The sequence below is a fragment of the Chiloscyllium plagiosum genome, chromosome 9 (assembly GCF_004010195.1).
Source record: "Chiloscyllium plagiosum isolate BGI_BamShark_2017 chromosome 9, ASM401019v2, whole genome shotgun sequence".
Classification (NCBI taxonomy): domain Eukaryota; kingdom Metazoa; phylum Chordata; class Chondrichthyes; order Orectolobiformes; family Hemiscylliidae; genus Chiloscyllium; species Chiloscyllium plagiosum.
This window is the reverse complement of record NC_057718.1, coordinates 73,907,173-73,925,098: the sequence shown is the minus strand read 5'-3', so window position 1 is coordinate 73,925,098 and position 17,926 is coordinate 73,907,173. Positions and strand designations below refer to the sequence as shown.

General features: G+C 42.6%; 1 protein-coding gene across 6 annotated transcripts in view; it reads right to left on the bottom strand.

The window, feature by feature from the left end:
• The window catches only part of snx14 (sorting nexin 14), a 230,521-nt gene that overhangs the window by 208,431 nt on the left and 4,164 nt on the right, over positions 1–17,926 (bottom strand). For all 6 annotated transcript variants that reach the window (XM_043696231.1, XM_043696228.1, XM_043696230.1 and 3 more), the window contains exons 2-3: positions 14,766–14,886; positions 3,001–3,077 (exon numbers count right to left, since the gene is read on the bottom strand). In XM_043696231.1, the coding sequence (XP_043552166.1) occupies positions 3,001–3,077; positions 14,766–14,886 (198 nt within the window). The remainder of the gene's footprint in view (positions 1–3,000; positions 3,078–14,765; positions 14,887–17,926) is intronic.

Below are 17,926 nucleotides of genomic sequence, written 5' to 3'. Positions count from 1 at the left end.
GCCTCATCTTCCGCCTAGGGACCCTCCAACCACAAGGGATGAACTCAGATTTCTCCAGTTTCCTCATTTCCCCTCCCCCCACCTTGTCTCAGTCAAATCCCTCGAACTCAGCACCGCCTTCCTAACCTGCAATCTTCTTCCTGACCTCTCCGCCCCTACCCCCACTCCGGCTTATCACCCTCACCTTGACCTCCTTCCACCAATCGCATTTCCAATGCCCGTACCTCAAGTCCCTCCTCCCTACCTTTTATCTTAGCCTGCTGGGCACACTTTCCTCATTCCTGAAGAGCTCATGCCCGAAACGTCGATTCTCCTGCTCCTTGGATGCTGCCTGACCTGCTGTGGTTTTCCAGCAACACATTTTCAGCTCTTTCACAGAGGTTTGCCCTGAAGAGCTCCATGACAAAGGGCACTGTCATCCACAGACTTAACTCAGAGACCTCAGCAAAAGAAGGGATTAATTGTATTTTTCTTGAATAATAAGAAATATTGGTCCATGTGACCTGGCAACCCTTGACATGGAAGGAAATTAAGAAAGCAGAAAGGAGAACAGCAGACATAATGGAGAGTTACAAGAAATGTAACTACAGGATGAAGGAGTAACAACGCGCAAATGACACAAAGGGAAGCAGAGACTGAAAGAGAAACAAAATTCTTGAGGAAAGAAAATAAATCACTCAGGAAGTCAGATTTTCTGATTTGCAGAAAAAGGTAACCAGATTTCTTGGTGATACATTAAGCTGACTCTAAAGATATAAAACGTGGCAGCCTGTGTGAGTAGCTCAACACTGGGACTGGGTATTTTACTAGACATGGCCAACCAGTGAACCAAGGTGTTACTGCTTGGTTGATTGAACAGGAACTCTGAAAAGCTATACAAGTAGAACCACTATAACCTGAGGCAGAAAGGTTCATAGAAATGCAGACAATCATACTTGTGAACTCAAAGATATAAGCTGCTGTCAGATACAGGACTTCTGACCAGTTCTGCATGAATTTTAAAAAACTACATTTTTGAACTATGTAGCTACACAGTGCCACATGTTCATGGGAAGCAATGGGGGAAGTTTGTGGGAATGTAAAGTGTACTTTTGCTGCATGTACTTAATAATTCAAATAAAAGGATAAATTTAATTAAGTATTTGAACAAGATTTTTCTTTTTGCAATTTGATTCTGATTTTTGCTAAAATTAATGTAAATTTATTGAGAGTTAATAGGCAAATAATAATTCAAATAAAAGGATAAATTTAATTATTTGCCTATTAACTCTCAATAAATTTACATTAATTTTAGCAAAAATCAGAATCAAATTGCAAAAAGAAAAATCTTGTTCAAATCTTATTTGGGATATAGAATCATAGCTGAAGAGGAATTTTGTAGGACTGAAAACATTAATTCTATTTCTCGCTCCAGAGATGCTTCAAGACCTGCTGAATTTCTGTAGAATTTTCTCTTTTTGTTTCTTACTTGGGGGATATTTAGTAAATTTGGTCATGTTGATAACATTATAGAACAAGGCTCATGCTATCACTTATTCTGGTCACTATGATGCAGGATGATGTGATTAAACTAGAGATACAATGATAGAGTCAGCACTAAAAGGTTTTAGCTATAAAGAGGAGACTGGATAGTTTGGGGTCTCTCTTTGGAACACATGAAGTGCTTATGCGCCTGAAACGTAGACCCTCCTGCTCCACAGCTGCCTAACCTGCTGTGCTTTTCCAGTGCTACACTTTTCAATGCTTATCTCCAGCATCTGCAGTCATGACTTTCTCCGCTTTGGAATAGAAGACTTTACGAGTGTTAATTAAGTGATATAAAATTAAGAAACTATTTGGAAACAATTTTTTTTGCTGTAGAAGACATCATCAAAAATGCATAGATTTAAAATAACACCTGTCTCATTCTTTGTCAGTTGCGACCTTTTATCATTCAGAGTATGGTGGCATCTTCCCATCTCAATGCTGATCAAGGCAGAAACCAATATTATATTTCAACATAGCACCTGGATATGCACCACAAATGTTGCAATTTGCAGGGCAATGGACAAAGAGCTGGAAAGTGGGATTAAATTGGGTAACATTTTAGTCAGCACAGACACAAGAGGTCAAATGGTCTCGTGCATCTTAAACTCCTAAGATTCTATGACATATCCACATTATGCTGAACTAGAAACATAACAAGTTAAAATGATTTCGAACTCCTTCCTGCAAATTACTGAACTGTATAATATCTTCATAACCTAACTTAATCTCTGAATGCAATATCAGCATTAGCAGCTTAATCTCCACCTCATTGTCATTGCTCTTTGTCGGTCTTGTTTAAGCTGCAAACCACAGTTTGTAGCAAAACAGAAATGAGCAGAACAAATAACATTTATAATCTTCAGTCAGGTGCACCTGCTACACGTAATTTACAGTTGAGTTTCCTGATAAATATGCCATCTGAATAAAATAGTGCAAATAAAACAGCAAAATGGTTCAGTTCTTTTCTTAATACAATGGGAGATGCAAGAATTGATAAATAACAGAATAAACAGTTTAATATCTCAATAAAGATGATGACAATTAAAATCTAAATGAGGTGCAGAATTTACCCAACCAATCCATGCAGATGTGTCTGATCCATTTAAAAAAATTCAGGATTAATGGGAAAGAGAAGGGCAATCTGATAATTGGATAGACTTTCACAATGGTGTAAAAGTCTCTTTCCACTCTATATGACGGTGTTCTTTCTAATATAATTATTAAATCATTCAGGTTTTTTGAAGGCAGGTTATTTTGCATTACAAGTGAAAATACAGAAAGCTTATGCCCAAAGCACTATCAGTCATCTTCCTTTAGATTACTGAATTGCTACATGAACAATTCAACACACAAACAGTGCATCATTTAAATTTGCCTTGAACGATGAGCTTCAAGAGATCTTGATGCAGTTTAGAACTTAACTAAGGAAATGTACACCAGTGGTTAAGTACAAGTTTGGTCTGATGCACTTACTTATGTCTTTTACATTTGACTTTTCCACAGACAGCACAGCTATGACCTTGGGGAAAGAGTTCTTGCTGTTCTAGTTGCTGTAAGTAAAAAAAAAAGCAAAATTACTGGCAAACTTTAACAGTTTAAATCGAACATCATAAGCATTCTACCAACATGTATAGTGTCAGTCTTGATGGACAAAGATTAAAGTGCACTGGAGAAACATGTAAATTTAGCTCATTAGCATCTCATTAACATAATCCTATTTTAGCAATATAGTACAAGATTCACCTCAAAGAAATAATTCTTATTTGAAACCTGAAATGAAATAGTTTCAAAAGATGCTCTCAGAGTAAAGAATTAGATGATACTTCCAATTGGAGCGTAGTGGAGGACAAAGGTTTGGTGCATTGCAGAAGAGACTGTGTGGTGAAGCACATTAGATTTTGGGCTCCCACAGATGGAATCAGCTTCCCATCAACCAGAAGGCACCATGGTGAACTAAGGATAGGTAGCCTTAATCCAATTCAGTGTCAACCAGTAACACCACTCAGGGACTGGCACAAAATGTTTAAAAATCTCAGTTTGCTGCAGTGGCAAAATCGTATGAAGTCAGCATAAAGCAAGATACTAAAACGAGGCGGAACATTGCTCTGCACTTAGCTGTGCTGCCCTGAACTTCATGCTGACACAAGGTGCCTGAAACAAACCATGCTCACTACCCAATGTCAACTTTCATCGAAGAAGTACAAAATTAAGAAAATATACATTTCTCATAACATACACAGGTATGAATCTACAGCAAAATCCTTCCTATTTACTTTTTAAACTGTATTCCCTTCTCACGAGTAAAAACTAGTATTCACATGCTGAGCATTACATAGTAGTATGTTTTTTATGCATTTATACTTCTTCAGCTTTACACAATGTGATGTTCTCATTTTCATTCTCCTGAAGTTAATGACTACTGTTGGGTGACCACCTGCTTTCTTTCTAATATCAGCTTTCTCCCAACCCCTCTTATGGTGCAGTGGTCACATCCCTATCCATGGACAGAGACACCCAGGTTCAAGGGAAGGGGAGGAAATAGCATTGTGGTACTATCACTGGAATGTTAATCCAGAGATCCAGGCAATACTCAGGGAACCTGGGTCCGAATCCAGTCACAGCAGATGGTGGAGTGTGAATTCAATAAATATCTGGAATTAAGTGTCTGAAGGTGACCATGAATCCACTGTCGATTGTCAGAAAAAAACCTATCTGGTTCACTAATGCCCTTTAGAGAAAGGAAACTGCCATCCTTATCTGGTATGGCCTATAAGTGACTCCAGACTCATAGCAACATGGTTGACTCTTAGCTGCCCTCTGAGCAATTAGGGATGGGCAATAAATGCTGACCTAGCCAGCAAAGCCCTCATGCTGTGAATGAGAAAAAAAGTACCACATGCTCGAGGTGTGTAATAACATCTGAGCAGATTGATTACAGATTGAAGCAGACTGAAAATTTAAGAACAGGGATTTCTGTAAATAGCATTTTCTATGGCAGGTGAATAAGAACATTTAAAACAAGTGAATGTCTTTTTTGTACAAGGTCATCATTATTGGCATGTAGTATTCTTTAACAAGGTTTTGAATACTTTGCAGCAAAACTGAGAAACAATTTTCAACCAAATACTAGGAAAGAATACGACTCAAAATTATAGAACAGCACAATGCAAAAAGGGGTCATTTGGCCCATAAAGTTGCCACTGACTCTTTTGAAGAACGAATCAGTGAGTCTCTTTCACTCTTTCAAATCTCTGCAAGTATTCTCTTTCATGCACTTATCCAAATTTCTTTAGAAAGCTTTCATTTAATGTGTATGTATCCACCAACCTATAAAAGTAAAACTCCTAAATGAATACCTTGGGTCGATATTCACAAGGGGAAGGACATGGCAGGTAGTGAAATTAGTGTGGCGCACGCTAATCTGCTAAGGCATTTTGAGGTCAAGAAAGAAGTAATGTTAATGTTCTTCAAGAGCATTAAGTTGGATAAGTCCCCAGGCTTTGATGGGATCTACCCCAGGTTATCAAGTTGGATAAGTCCCCAGGCTTTGATGGGATCTACCCCAGGTTATCAAGTGGCCAAGGGAGAAGATTACTGAGGGCTTGACCAAAATCTTGATATCCCCTCTAGCCATTGGCAAGGTCCCTGAGGACTGGCAATTAGTTAATGCTGTTCCTCTGTTTAAGAAGGGAAATAGGGATAATCCAGGAAATTATAGACCAGTGCGTCTCCACATCAGTGGTCGGGAAGCTACTGATGAGGTTTCTTAGGGGTAGCATTTATGCGCATTTGGAAAAGCATGACTTAATTAAGGACAGTCACTATGACTTTGTGCATGGCATGTCATGTCTTACTAATTTGATTGATTTTTTTGAGGCAATGAGGATGATTGATGAGAGTACAGCAGTAAATGTTGTCTACATGGATTTTAGTAAGACTTTCGCAAGGTCCCTCAGATATATAGCACAGAAACAGACCTTTCGATCCAACTCGTCCATGCCAACCTGATATCCTAAATTAATCTAGCCCCATTTGCCAGCACATGGTCCATATCCCTCTCGACCCTTCCTATTCATGTATCCATCCAGATGCCTTTTAAAAGGTTGTACTTGTACCAGCCTGCACCACTGCAGCTCATTCCATACACACACCACCTTTTGCGTAAAATAATTTCCCCTTAGGTCCCTTTTAACTATTTCCCCTCTCACCCTAAATCTCTGCCCTCTTCAAGATTCCTCATGGTAGACTGGTTCGCAAGGTTAGATCACATGGAATAGAGGGAGAACTAGCCATTTGGATACAGAACTGGCTCGAAGGTAGAAGTCAGAGGATGGTGATGGACTGTTGCTTTTCAGACTGGAGGCCTGTGACCAGTAGAGTGCCAAAAGAATCGGTGCTGGTTCTAGTGCTTTTCTTTATTTATATAAAATTATTTGAGTGCGAACACAGGAGGTATATCTTGTAGATGACACCAAAATTGGAGGTGCAGTGGACAGTGAAGAAGCTTACCTCACAGTACAATGGGATCTTGATCAGATGAGAATTGGCAGATGAAGTTTAATTTAGATAAACAAGAGGTGCTGCATTTTGGAAAGGCAAATCAGGGCAGGACGTCTACACTTAATGGTAAGGCCCTGGGGAGTGTTGCTGAACAAAGAGGAAGGAAGAGGTAAATGGGCAGGTGTTACACCTTCAGCTTTTGCAGGGAAAGGTGCCATGTGGCTGTTGTGGGTATTGGGAATGAAAGAGTGGATCAGGTGTTCCACAGCAAACGGTCCCTGTAGACTCAGGAGGGGAATGTCTGTCTGGTAGTGGCATCTCGCTGGAGGTGATGGAAATAGCAGCTGATGATCTGGATGTAGATGCTGGTGGGATGGGGGATAAGGATGAGGGAAACCCTATCACTGTTGTGGGAGGAAAGAGATGGTGTGAAGGCAGAAGTGTGGGAGATTGGTCAGACCTGGTTGAGAGCACTATTGACAACAGTGCTGGGGAATTCTTGCTTGAGGAAGGAGGTGGAAATCTCAGATGCTCCCTTGTCGAAGTTGGCCTTATCAGAATTTGCAACGGAGACGGACAAACTGGGATAATTGAATACAGTCTTTACAAGAAGCAGAGTGCGAGAATGTGTAGTCCAGACAGCAATGGGGGTTGGTGAGTTTATAGTGGATATTAGTAGCCAGTTTATCCTCAGAAATGGGAACAGATGTCAAGGAAGGGAAGAGTCAGAGATGTATCAGGTGAAAGTGAGGGAATCGGAAGTGAAACCAATGAACGTTTCCAATTCCAGACGAGAGAGGGAAGAGCACTGATTGTATCAATGATATATTGAAGAAAGAGTTGTGGATGGGGGGCCAGAATAGAACTGAAACAAGTAATGTTCCACAAACCGCGCACAGAGACACGCATAACTGGTGCCCAAGTGCATACCCATAGTCACCCCTCTGATCTGAAGAAACTGAGAGGAGTTAGAAGAGAAGTTAAGGGTGAGGATGAGCTTGGCCAAGCAGAGGAGGGTGGTATTGGTTGGGTCAGTTCAGGCCTTTGCTCCAAGAAGACGCTGCGAGCCCTGAGACCGTCCTGGTGGGGGATGGATGTGTAAAGGATTGCACGTCACTGTGAAGATGACTGCAAACTGAAAATTCTGAAACTGGATTAAGTGTCAGAGGAATCACGGATGTAACTGGGCAGGGAAGTCAAGGTAGGAACTTGGGAGTTCTGTGGGACAGGAGCAGACTGAAACAATGGGTGTGCTGGGAAATCCAGTTTGTGGATTTTAGGAATGAGATGTGAGGCTGGGGGACTATCCGTTTGAAGGCAGTGGTTAGGGGAAGATCAGCAGATGAAATTAAGTCAGTGACCATAGTTGACACAATGGCCTGATATTCCATGTGGAGGTTATGGTCCAGGAGGAGATAGGAGGAGGTATCGGAGAGCTAGCACTCCACCTCTGCAATGTAGAGGTAAAAACAATAACTGCAGATACTAGAAACCAGATTCTGGATTAGTGGTGCTGGAAAAGCACAACAGGTCAGGCAGCATCCGAGGAGAAGTAAAATCAACGTTTCGGACAAAACCCTTCATCAGGGATACAGGCAGAGTGCCTGAAGGGTGGAGAGATAAATGAGTGAAGGGTGGGGGTGGGGAGAAAGTAGCATAGAGTCTTCAGGGCAGAGGAAATGACCTGGGAGTTGCAGTGGGAGAGGGACTCCCTGAGATTCTTTCAGAGAGAGGAGGAAAACTTCTTCAAGGCAGGCATCCTTGCAAGAGGATTCGCAGTAGGGATAAAATCAACTAGGTAAAAACAATGACTGCAGATCTGGAAACCAGATTCTGGATTAATGGCTCATTGTTTTTACCTAGTTGATTTTATCCCTACTGCGAATCCTCTTGCAAGGATGCCTGCCTTGAAGAGGTTTTCCTCCTCTCTCTACAAGAATCTCAGGGAGTCCGTCTCCCACTGCAACTCCCAGGTCATTTCCTCTGCCCTGAAGACTCTATGCTACTTTCTCCCCACCCCCACCCTTCACTCATTTATCTCTGCACCCTTTAGGCACTCTGCCTGTAACCCTGATGAAGGGCTTTTGCCCGAAACGTTGATTTTACTGCTCCTCGGATTCTGCCTAACCTGCTGTGCTTTTCCAGCACCACTAATCCAAAAACTGCAATGTAGAGGTCAGTACGCCAGACTATAACAGCACCACCCTTAACAGCAGGCTTAATAACAAAGTTAGGGTTGGATCTAAGCGCATAGAGTACAGTCAGTTCAGAGGGAGACAGTGTGGATTGGGTGAGGGGTGCAGAGAAATTGAGGCGACCAATGTTGACAGTTCTCAATGAACAGATCAAGTGCAGGTCAAAGGCCAAAGGCAGGGGTCTAGGTGGAGGGAGTGTTGGAGCTGGGCGAAGGAATCGGTGGGACAGGAAGAGGACTCTCGTCCAAAGATATGGACACAGAGGCAAAGACAACAGAAGAAGAGTTTGACATCATGTTGTGCCTGAAATTCATTAAGGTGGGGGCGCAGAGGGATAAAGCAGAGATCTTTGAGTACAGAACATTCAGCATCTCACTCTGCTTCCTGTAAAGACTCCATTCCATTCTCCCATTCCTCCGTCCACATTGTATATGCTCTGATGAGGTCAATTTTGATGAGGAAACCTCCAAAATATCCGCCTTCTTCCTCAACCAGAACACAGTTGTAGATTGTGGTCTCCATTGGACCTGACCCATCCCCTGTATTTCTGCCCTGTCTCTCACTCTTCCCTCCAACATCAGCAATCCTTACCTACCATCCCACCAGCATCCACATCCAGGAGATCATCAGCTACCATTTCTGCCACCTTCAGCGAGATGCCACCATCAGACTTGTATTCCCCTCCCTTGCCCCCTTTCCGCAGGAATCATTTCCTTTGGGGCACTGGTCCACTCTTCCTTCACTCCCAACAACCAACCCCTCATCCCTGCCCTCAGGGCCCCACAGCACCTTCTGCTGCAATTGCTCAAGGTGAAACACATGCCGATTTCCTCTTTCCTCATTATCCAAGGCAGCAAACATATATTCCAGGTGAAGCAACACTTTACCGGCACTTCACATAATACAGTTTACTGTTCACAATGTGTTCTCCTCTAGATTGGGGAAACAAAGTGTGGACTAGGTGACCATTTCACAGAACACCTACATTCTATCTGCAAAAAATGACCCTGAGCTTCCAGCTGCCTGCTAATGCCAGCTGCCAACCTGTTCCCTGGCCAACATCTCTGTCTCAGGCTTGTGCAGTGCTCCAGTGAAGCTAAGTGCAAGTTGAAAGAACATCACATCATTTTCCACTTGGAGAGTTCAATAATTTTAGGGTGTGAACTCTCCTGTGTCCTTGCCCCCAACCTCACACACCAGATCTCACTATCACAGTCTGCCATTACACAATACTTATTGTTAGCCAGTAACAGTCTCCATTAACAACTATTCACTCTTCTAGCCAGACTGTTATCCAGTCATTTGTCTGTCTCTCTCTTTCAGCTCTATCCCCACCTATCATTTATTCCTTATCCTCTCCTCTCCCCCCCCACCCTATCTTCAGCATATAAACCAACATTTTCCTAGCTACCATCAGCTCTGAGGAAGGGTCACCAGATCCAAAATGTTAACTCTGATTTCTCTTCACAAATGCTGCCAGATCTGCTGAACTTTTCCAGCAACTTGTTTTTGTTTCTGATTTTCTCCAAGCCTATATAGGTTTCCTCACTGTGCTTCAATTTCCTCCCACAGTCCAAGAACGTACAGGTTAGTTGGATTGGCCATGTTAAATTGCCCATAGTATCCAGGTATGTGTAGGCTAAGTTAATTAGCCTTGGGGAATGCAGGGTTACAGGGAAAGGGTAGGAGGGTGGATCTAGGTGGGCTGCTCTTTGGAGGGTCGGTGTGCCAAATGGTCTGCTTCCATAATTTAGGGATTGTATGATATACTGCTAAGGCTAAACAAAGGTTCAGGTCAGAGCACATTTGGAATATTGTGACAGTTTTGGGCCCCTTATCAAAGAATGGATGTGCTGCCCTTGGATGGGGTCCAGAGGAAGCTCACAAGAATGATCTTGGGAATGAAGGGCTTGTCACATAAGTATTGAGGACTCTGGATCTGTAATCAGAGTTTAGAAGATTGAGGGGATCTGATTGAAGCTTAGAGGATATTGAGAGGCTTGGAGAGTAGGGACGTGGAAAATATGCTTCCACTAAGAGGACAAACTAGTACCCCAAGGCACAGCCTCAGAGTGAAGGGATGATGCATTAGAACTGAGATGAGGAGAAACTGCTTTAGCCAGAGAGTAGAATTCATCGCCACAGAAGGGTGTGGAGGCCAAGTCATTGAGTTTCTTTAAGATTGAGATAGATAGGTTCTTGATTAATCAAGGGACCAAAGGTCATGGGGAGAAGGCAGAAGTTTGGAGTTGAGAAGCATATCAGCCATGATCGAATAGCAGAGCAGATTCAATGGGCCAAATGGTCCCATGTCTTATAATGTAAACAAAATAATTCAAACTTCTAGTTTGCAGTTTACATTTTTAAATTAAATATGTAGTCCTTGCAAAAAGCATATAAATTTAAGAGTGCATCAGCAGATAATGTTAGAGATATAAAAAAAGACAGAGACAAAATTAAGATTGTATTTGAATGTGTATGCATTTAATATGTCAAAAGGAGAGGAAACTGAGAAAAGGTGGTGGGATAGTTCTGTTAATTTGAGATATTTAATAGCCCTGAGCAAATCCCAAGAGAAATAAATGTTCTTTGAGAAGGGTGCATCATTTGTGGATGATTGAAAAAGTTAAAGGTTGCATCAAATGAAAGAAAATCTGCAAAGATTTGTCACTTCTTGCTGTTTCTTAAATCTCACAAAAAAGGAATAAAATTAGTATGAGAGAGAAAGCTAGCTATTAATGTAACAGTATCAGTTTCTGCAACTATTTCAAGACGATGAATAATTATAGTTATTGCTCGTCCTCTACAGTGTATGTCTGGGAATCTGATCATTTACTGCTAGGAAATAGGGGTTGAACAGGTATTCAGTCTATCTTCAAAGTAAACCGAGAAAACTTCCTACAGCCACTTCAAAATCGAGAGAAAGAGAAACTTAAAACAATCACCTCCACCACCAGAGGAAACGTCATGGGAAAGCTACTAGATTTAAAGGTTGACCAGTCCCCAGGACCAGATGTGTTGAATTACAGGGTCTTAAAAGTAGAGAGGAGAAAATAGATGCATTAACTGTAGTCTTCCAAAATCATTTTTGTTCTATAAGGATAATCTTAGAATGAAAAATAATGAATATAATTCTGCTTTTTAGTCTGATGACCAGAATGAATAAACCTCATTTCTTCATGATACTCCATCTTGTTACTCTTATCTATAAGTGTTATTCCTAGAGTTAACATAGCAACCTAGCTTTGTATCACCAAACTTGAATACATTACACTCAATGTCTCCCATATAGTAATTCATATCGATAATAAGCATTTGAGACCTTGCACATAGCCTTATTATCTCTACATTCTTTCTGTCCATTGATCAATCCTCCAACCATGCTAATATATTACACCCAATTCCACAAAGTCAATTGTTGCATACTCACTTTTGCATGGCATCTGACTGAATATATTTTTGGAAATTCAAACATATAACTGTTAGCTTTCTTTTATCTTACTAAATCTATCCCCAAACACATCAATAAGTTTGTTAACTAAAACAGAAGTTGCTGGAAAAGCTCAGCAGGTCTGGCAGCATCTATACAGAGTTAACGTGGAGTTCAGTAACTCTTCCTCAGAACGCAAAATATTAACTCTGACTTCTCTTCGTAGATGCTGCCAGGCCTGCTGAGCTTTTACATAGAACATAGAATAATACAACGCAGAACAGGCCCTTCGGACCTCAATGTTGCACCAACCTACAAACTATTCTCAGCTCATCCCCCTACACTATCCCAAAATCATCCATGTGCTTATCTAAGGATTGTTTAAATCTCCCTAATGTGGCTGAGTTGACTACATTAGCAGGTAGGACATTCCACGACCTTACCATTCTCTGCGTAAAGAACTTTCCTCTGACATCTGTCTTAAATCTATCACCCCTCAATTTATAGTTATGCCCCCTCGTACAAGCTGACGTCATCATCCTAGTAAAAAGACTTTCACTGTCTACCCTAGCTAATCCTCTGATCATCTTGTATGTCTCTATCAAATCCCCTCTTACCCACCTTCTTTCCAATGAGAACAGATCCAAGTCTCTCAGCCTTCCCTCATAAGACCTTCCCTCCAGACTAGGCAACATCCTGGTAAATCTCCTCTGCACCTTTTTCAATGCTTCCACATCATTCCCGAAATATGGGGACCAGAACTGTACACAATATTCCAAGTGTGGCCGCACCAGCGTTTTGTATAGTTGCAGCATGATATTGAGGCTCCGGAACTCAATCCCTCTACCAATGAAACCTAACACACCGTACAATCCACCTGGGTGGCAACTGTCAGGGGTCTATGTACATGGACTCCAAGATCCCTCTGCACAACCACACTACCAAGAATCTTTCCACTGACCCAGTACTCTGCCTTCCTGTTATTCTTCCCAAAGTGCATCACCTCACATTTAGCTGCATTGAACTCCATTTTCCACCTCTCAGCCCAATTCTGCAGTTTATCCAAGTCCCCCTGCAACCTGTAACATTCTTCCAAACTGTCTACTACTCCACCAACTTTAGTGTCATCTGCAAATTTACTAATCCATCCACTTATGCCTGTGTCTAAGTCATTTATAAAAATGACAAACAGCAGTGGTCCCAAAACAGATCCTTGTGGCACACCACTAGTGACCGGTCTCCAGGCTGAATATTTTCCATCAACCACCACTCACTGCCTTCTTTCAGAATGCCAGTTTCTATTTTTTTTTTCTTTTTTTTAAACCCCCACACTACTACCTAACTGCAGTAGTGCTTATTTTGTCCCCAGCACCCATGGTGTGTGTGTGCAGGTGTGAGACACAGTGAAAGACACAAGGTGCACGAATCTTTATTCAATTTCCACCACCAGGAAGATAGGAAAACACCCAAGTGGCCAGTGACAAGCAGTGCCCTTCACATCAAAGGGCAGTGCTGTCCGATCAAACAGTGAAGGGCAGGGATTAAATCAAAAGAGAGTTGGAGGGGGAAATAATACACTCCATTCCCTGCGGCGCCCACCTCTCCCTGAACAACTCCAGGGTGTTGATGGACACCGCGTGCTCCTTTTCCAGAGACACCCAGGCTCTAACATAACCGCGGAAGAGGGGCAGGCAATCGGCCCTAACGACCCCCCTCCACGGCCCACTGCCTCGACCTGTTTATGGCCAGTTTGGCCAGGCCCAAGAGCATACCCACGAGGTCGTCTTCAGACCTGCCCTCCCCCTCTGTACTGGGTGTCCAAAGATCAGGAGCGTGAACCAAAAACAGAGGAGGTGGTTTTTGAGTAAATCAAAAAAAAGAGTGCTAGCACCCACACCCGATATATACATGGTCCACCGACTCCACAGCACCACAGAACAAGCAGTTGGGCTGGGAATCCGTGAACCACCACAATCTGCGGTTGCAGGGGACCGCTGCGTGCAGCACCCTCCACCACAGATCCCCGAGAGAAAGGGGGAGGACTCCTGCATAGAGAGCCCGCCACTGGGGATCCCCATTGTCCGGTGGCAAATGGGCACGTCAAGGGGTATCCGGGCAGTAGATGAGGGAGAAGAGGTGGACGATGTGCAGCAGCAGTCAATACAGGGCCCACTGTTTTATGTCCTTAAAGGGGACAAAACTAAAATTCCAGAGGCGGCTCAGGTTGTGGGGCACAGGTTCCTGGGGGAAATACGGGATCTTGGGGCCAATGTGAAATTCCGTCCGGGCAGGGGTGAGCGCAGATGGGATTCCACCGCACACCTGAAAATCCTCCAACTGATGCATTACGCCGGGTCCAAGCACCACTGTTTTAAGGCGTCGGATGGCAGTGGCCACGTACCGGACGTCTACCCTGCTCGCTATGAGAAAGCCAGTTTCTAATCCAAACTGCGAAATCACCCTCAATTCCATGCTTCTGCATTTTCTCCAACAGTCTACTGTGTGGAACCTTATCAAAGGCTTTACTGAAGTCCATGTATACCACGTCAACTGCCCTGCCCTCATCTACATGCTTGGTCACCTTCTCAAAAAACTCGATTTGTGAGACACGACCTACCCTTGACGAAACCATGTTGACTATCGGAAATCAAACTGTTGCTTGTAGATGATTATAAATCTTATCTCTTATAATCCTTTCCAAAACCTTTCCTAAAACAGAAGGCTCAGCAACTTCTGTTTTTATTTCTGATTTAAAGCATCCACCGTTCTTTCAGTTTTTAATAAATTTGTTAAACATGCTTTGCCTTTCCTAAAACCACATTGGCCATCCAATCTAGCATATTTTTCTTTAACAATAGATTCCAACATTTTGACTGGTGTCAAATAATCTGTGAAATTATATAACCATTCAATATTACACTGATACCAGCTGCAATAGACAGGACACTACATATAACAACGGCACTGTGATATGATACAATAACTGGGAAATTATACAATGGTTACATCGTAGATTGCACGAACACAGGAAAGATGGTGAATATACATTCGCCTGTATTACTTAGAAAATGACAAGTTATCAATTATTCTTGAATAAGATAATTCAGATTTACCTTTGGTTTTCGCTCAGTATGGAAGAGAATATTGGGCAAAAGTGAGTCAGGTCCAAGTGAACAATAGAAAGTCACAACTCCAGCAAGGAATGACCAGAACATCATAAGAATGTGTAGATACCTTTAGGTAAAACAGAGTGATATCACAGTAATCGCTTGCATTCAAACTTTACTAGGTTTATGTATGCATAACTTCTAATTAATTACAGAATTTTAAAATGGCTTTAAGACTTGTATTTAAGACTTAGAAGTTCTACTATAAACAAAAACACTCAAAGCACACACTACACACAGTTCACCATTCTGACTTTACCTGACATTCCCACCCAGATATGGACATTCCAATTTTAAGGCATGGGTCTATTTGCAGTCCATGGATTGTAGCAGGTCAAGAAGAAAGCCCACCACCACTTTCTCAACAACTGGGAATGGGCAATAAATGCTGGCCAGCCAATGATGCCCTTGTCTCACAGATGAATAAAAAACACATTGGTGAAGCAGTACTGCAACTGACAGCTGGAACTGACAACCAGAAGCGGCAGATTCAAACCACTACAAATGCTGGAGGAAAGATCACAGAAGCGCTTCACAGGAGGCTCCCAAGCACTGAGGATGTCACCTAGACAGGAGACGAAACATCTGCAACACAAATTCCCAGCTCGGTGAACAGAACCACAACAACGAGCACCCGAGCTACAAATCTTCTCACAGATTTTCAAACCACTGTGCTAACCACTTCTCACCCTTTTCTCTCACCTCAGCTCTGCCTCAACCTCTACCACTTCCCTATCTTCTTCCCATCCCTCTTATCTACTCTACCTCTTCCTTGTACCCTCCCATTCCTAAACCATAATGACCCATAAACTTTCCCCATATCCCTCTTCCTACAGGTCCGACCCACATCCATTTTCTCCCACCTCGATCCTTTCACCTCTCAAACAAGATCCCAACCCAATGCCTAACCAGCTCATATCCAACAACCCCATCTCCTGACCTCAATCTATCTACAATCTCATTTCATTACCTATGCGGTTACCAACTCACATCCAAGCATTCCAATTTTTTTTCCAGTACCGTGAAATTATATAATTATTCTATATTACACTGATACCAACTGTGATATACAGCCACTACATATAAAACAATAATACTGTGATACAAAACAGTTCAGCTATAAATGTGTCTTTCTTTAAGGCAAATTGGCTGTAACGCCATGAGGTGAATAGTTTGTAAAGTGCAAACTTTTACAATGCATGTTGGGTATAACGTAATTGCATCGCCAACACCAAGTGTTAGTTGCATTGCGCGGGTCATGCAGGAACGCTACTATCGCATTCCAGAAGAACTGACTGTAACGGGTTCATTGCGGATTACACAAAACAGGAAACAGTAAATATATTTTGGATGTGGGTTTGCTCACTGAGCTGCAAGGTTCATTTTCAGATGTTTTGTCACTATGCTAGATAACATCTTCAGGTAACATCTATAGTGAATATATATTTACCTATATTACTTACATCCTAAATGCTATTGCATCCCCAAAGCACATCCCATCAGTTACCATATCTCCACATATCCCATTCTGTTATCCCAATCCCACACCACAACCTATTCCCTAATCTAACTCTCCCATCATCCAAATCAATTGCCACCCATTTCACATCCCCTCATATCGACTTGCTCCATCCTCTCAACCCATCCCCACTTCCCATCACCTAAATCCATGAAGATTTCACTAGTAGAGTTGACAAGGGGGAGCCAGTTTTTGTGGTATATTTGGACTTTCAGTAGGCATTCGACAAAGTCCCATCTAAGAGATTATTATGCAAGATTAAAGCAAATGGGACTGCAGGAAGTGTACTGAGATGGACAGAAAATTGATTGGTAGAGAGGAAACAAGAAGTAGGAATTAATGAATCCGTTTCAAATTGGCATGCAGTAACTAGTCGAGTGCCACAGGGATCGGTGCTATGACCCCAGCTATTCATAATATATATTAATGATTTGGATGAGGGAACAAAGTGCAATATCTCAAAGACTGCAGATGATGCCAAGTTGGGTGGGATGATGAACTGTGACAAGGATGCAGAGGCCCTTTAGTATGATCTGGTCAGATTGGGTGAATGGACAAATCAATGGCAGATGTGGTACAATTTGGATAAATACAAGGTTATCCACTTTGGAAGCAAAAACAAGGAGGCAGATTACTACCTGAAAGGCTATAAATTGGGAGAGGGGAATGTGCAGCAGGACCGGGTGTTCTTGTGCACCAGTCGCTGAAGAAAGGCATGCAGGTGCATCAAGCAGTAAAGGAGGCAAAATAGTATGGTGGCCTTTATTGTGAGAGGTTTCGAGTACAGGAGCGGAGATATGTTGTTGCAGTTATACAGAGGCCACACCTAGCATACTGTCTGCAATTTTGGTCTCCTTTTCTGAAGAAGGATGCTCTCGCTCTCGAGGGAGTGCAGCGAAGGTTTACGTATGAGGAGAGAGTGACGAAGTTAGGACTGTTTTTACTGGAGTTCAGACAAATGAGGGGGGGAATCCCAAATAGACTTATAAAAGTCTAACAAGACTAGACAGGGTAGATGCAGTGAGGATATTCCTGATGGTGAGTGTGTCCAGAACTAGGGACCACAGTCTGAGAATTTGGAGTGGACCATTTAGAACAGAGAAGAGGAGGTATTTTTTCACCCAAACAGTGGTGAGCCTATGGAATTCATACCACAGGAAGTAGTTGATGCCTAAACATTGACTGTATTCTAGAGGCAGCTAGACTTAGCACTTGGGCAAATAGGATCAAAGGTTATGGGAAGAAAGCAGGATTAGGTTATTGAGCTGGACAATCGGCCATGATCACGATGAATGGCCTATTCCTGCTCCTATCTATGTTTCTATGTTCCTGTTCCCCCTGCCATAGGGCTCTTCGCCCCCAGCCCAACAGAGCCATTTCCTCCTCTCTTCGTCCCACTACACATGCCCCTGACTACTCTCTACTTCACCCATTCCCCTTCCCGGGGACCATCTTCACGCATCTTCAGCATTCTTCTACAGCCTCCCCCACCCAGGCCCCCCTACTGCCCCAGTCTTGGTGCCCCTACTTCCCCACCAATCTGATCCCCCTCGTCCCTCACTGCCTCAGTCCCCCAACCTCCAGCACC